Source organism: Trypanosoma conorhini (genome assembly GCF_003719485.1).
Source record: "Trypanosoma conorhini strain 025E chromosome Unknown Tco_14.4_contig_00564, whole genome shotgun sequence".
Taxonomy (NCBI): domain Eukaryota; phylum Euglenozoa; class Kinetoplastea; order Trypanosomatida; family Trypanosomatidae; genus Trypanosoma; species Trypanosoma conorhini.
Window position 1 is genome coordinate 1 of NW_021704652.1, and position 1,971 is coordinate 1,971.

Below are 1,971 nucleotides of genomic sequence, written 5' to 3' on the forward strand. Positions count from 1 at the left end.
TTCTTCTTCTTTTTTTTCCTTTTTTCTTTTTTTTTCTTTTACCTGCTTGTTAATAACCTTGTTGGGAATCATGTATATTCCCTCGTTCCTATAGACGCTTTGTACTTACAATTATTTATTATTTGGCATGAACAAAATGTGGCCGGCTGGGCTAAAGCTAAATACCCTGATGCCTTTGGCCCAGCTACCGGTGGAGTTACAGCAACTTGCTCGTGGCGCCATCGATGCTCACCGTAACGCCTACTGTCCATACTCAAACTTTGCCGTGGGAGCTGCGTTGCTTCAAGAAAATAACAAAATTACAACAGGATGCAACTATGAGAATTGTGTTTTGAAGGGATGCTGTGCCGAAGTTTGCGCGATTGTAAAGGCTAATTCCGAGGGACTTCGTACCGCTGTGGCAGTCGCCATATATGGCTGCAGTAAGGCAGCAAATGCCGGGAGTTTACCTCCTCCTGACACGCTCACCCCACCGTGTGGGTTTTGTCGTCAGTCACTCGTCGAAGTTGCGGATCTATCCAGAAACTACGAAAGCTTTCTTGTTGTCTTGGTTACCTTTGACAGGGAGCATGCAAAATTGGTTAAACTATGCGACCTCATACCTCTTAAATTTGCTCCTTCTGATATGGGCATGGACTTATCTGAGTTAAGGGGAGAAACAAAACTGGGTGATAATGTTTAAGCAAAATAGATGGGATATAGGAGGAAAAGGGATCGACTTTTTGGCACGAACTCAAACATTGGGTGGCCTCATACATGCTTGGATGTGTGTGGGCAAATATGGGTATCAACGATAAGGGTTATCTAGGAATGGAAACTATATATGGGTGTGTATATATAATTGGTAATTTTATTCTCCGAGTACATGGTCTGACCACATTGCTTTATTATTATTATTATTATTATTATTTGTGGGTGTTATTATTTTGATGCGGTAAAGCTGTCATTTACTTCTTTTTCTTCTGTTTCTCTCTTTATTCATCTGTGTTACGGTAGACTCAAAGGCGCATCAAAGTTAAATGTCCGATAAGTCGGATAAGGTACGGTTTGGCCCAGATTACAACAAGGCTTCTGAGAGTGTTAAAGCAAAGGACAAGGAAAAGGCGGTCGAACGCGATGCCGAGGAGGAGGAAAGGAAGCAGTCCATAACTGAGGAAAAGTTGCTTTTGTTGCTCGCTGACACTAATTAGGGTTGCGCTGAGAGTCATTTTTGGAATAACGCATTCCAGATCGACCTTCACCTTGCGCGTATGCTGTGATGTGTTTTGAGTCTCAGTAAAGGAACGGTCCTGCTTTGTTGTGTTTCTTTTTTTTGTTTTGTGCCCATATATTTTGGCATTGGATTCCATCAATTCTGTTGCCTTACCTTTCTATTTCCATTTTTCATGCCCATTAAAAAATGCGTTATAGTCCCGAGGCAACGACAGAATTGTGTACTCCGCTTCCTTACTTGGTGTTCTCAGAAGGGTCCTCGTGCGCTATCGAAGGATTTCTCTGTATCCGAGTTTCTCTTTTTATTTTTATCCTCATTTTTTTATTTTTTTTTTCAAACATAATTTGGTGATGGAGGACTCCCCCCCTTAACCGCAATTCTATTGTTTCCACCGTCTATATGGAGGCTGAGGCTTTGCACGCAAGCGTCGCCCCTAGGAGAGGCCGGGGAGAAAGTAGGCGGGCGGAATCCTCACACGTTTCGTGGGTAAGGTTGTGGGTCTTTTTTCCTTCTTGGGATCTTATGTGTCGTGTGAGAAGCACTTCAGAAGCAGGGCGCGCGGGTGCTGTCGGGTAATTTTTTTCTGAATATTAGTGTTTGGGTGCCCTGCAAAAGTTCCCCTTTCTGCTTCCTTCGTATTGTGTGCATTTTCCCTCAACAGGGTAGACTCAGACCCCCCCCCCCCAAAAAAAAAAAAAAAAAGAATAGTGTGACGCGAGGGACCCGACCTAACACCCACTGGGTAGGATGTCGTTCCT

General features: G+C 43.6%; 1 protein-coding gene across 1 annotated transcript, besides 5 other annotated features; it reads left to right on the forward strand.

The window, feature by feature from the left end:
- Positions 1–40: a microsatellite.
- Positions 41–136: 96 nt separating this feature from the next.
- Positions 137–682, forward strand: Tco025E_07367 (cytidine deaminase-like protein; the record flags this gene model as incomplete). Its single annotated transcript, XM_029374233.1, has 1 exon — positions 137–682. One exon carries the CDS (start codon positions 137–139, stop codon positions 680–682), a length of 546 nt encoding a protein of 181 aa, XP_029225653.1.
- Positions 683–884: 202 nt separating this feature from the next.
- Positions 885–910: a microsatellite.
- Positions 911–1,290: 380 nt separating this feature from the next.
- Positions 1,291–1,321: a microsatellite.
- A 184-nt stretch (positions 1,322–1,505) lies between these two features.
- Positions 1,506–1,546: a microsatellite.
- Positions 1,547–1,898: 352 nt separating this feature from the next.
- Positions 1,899–1,918: a microsatellite.
- The last annotated feature ends 53 nt before the right edge of the window (positions 1,919–1,971 follow it).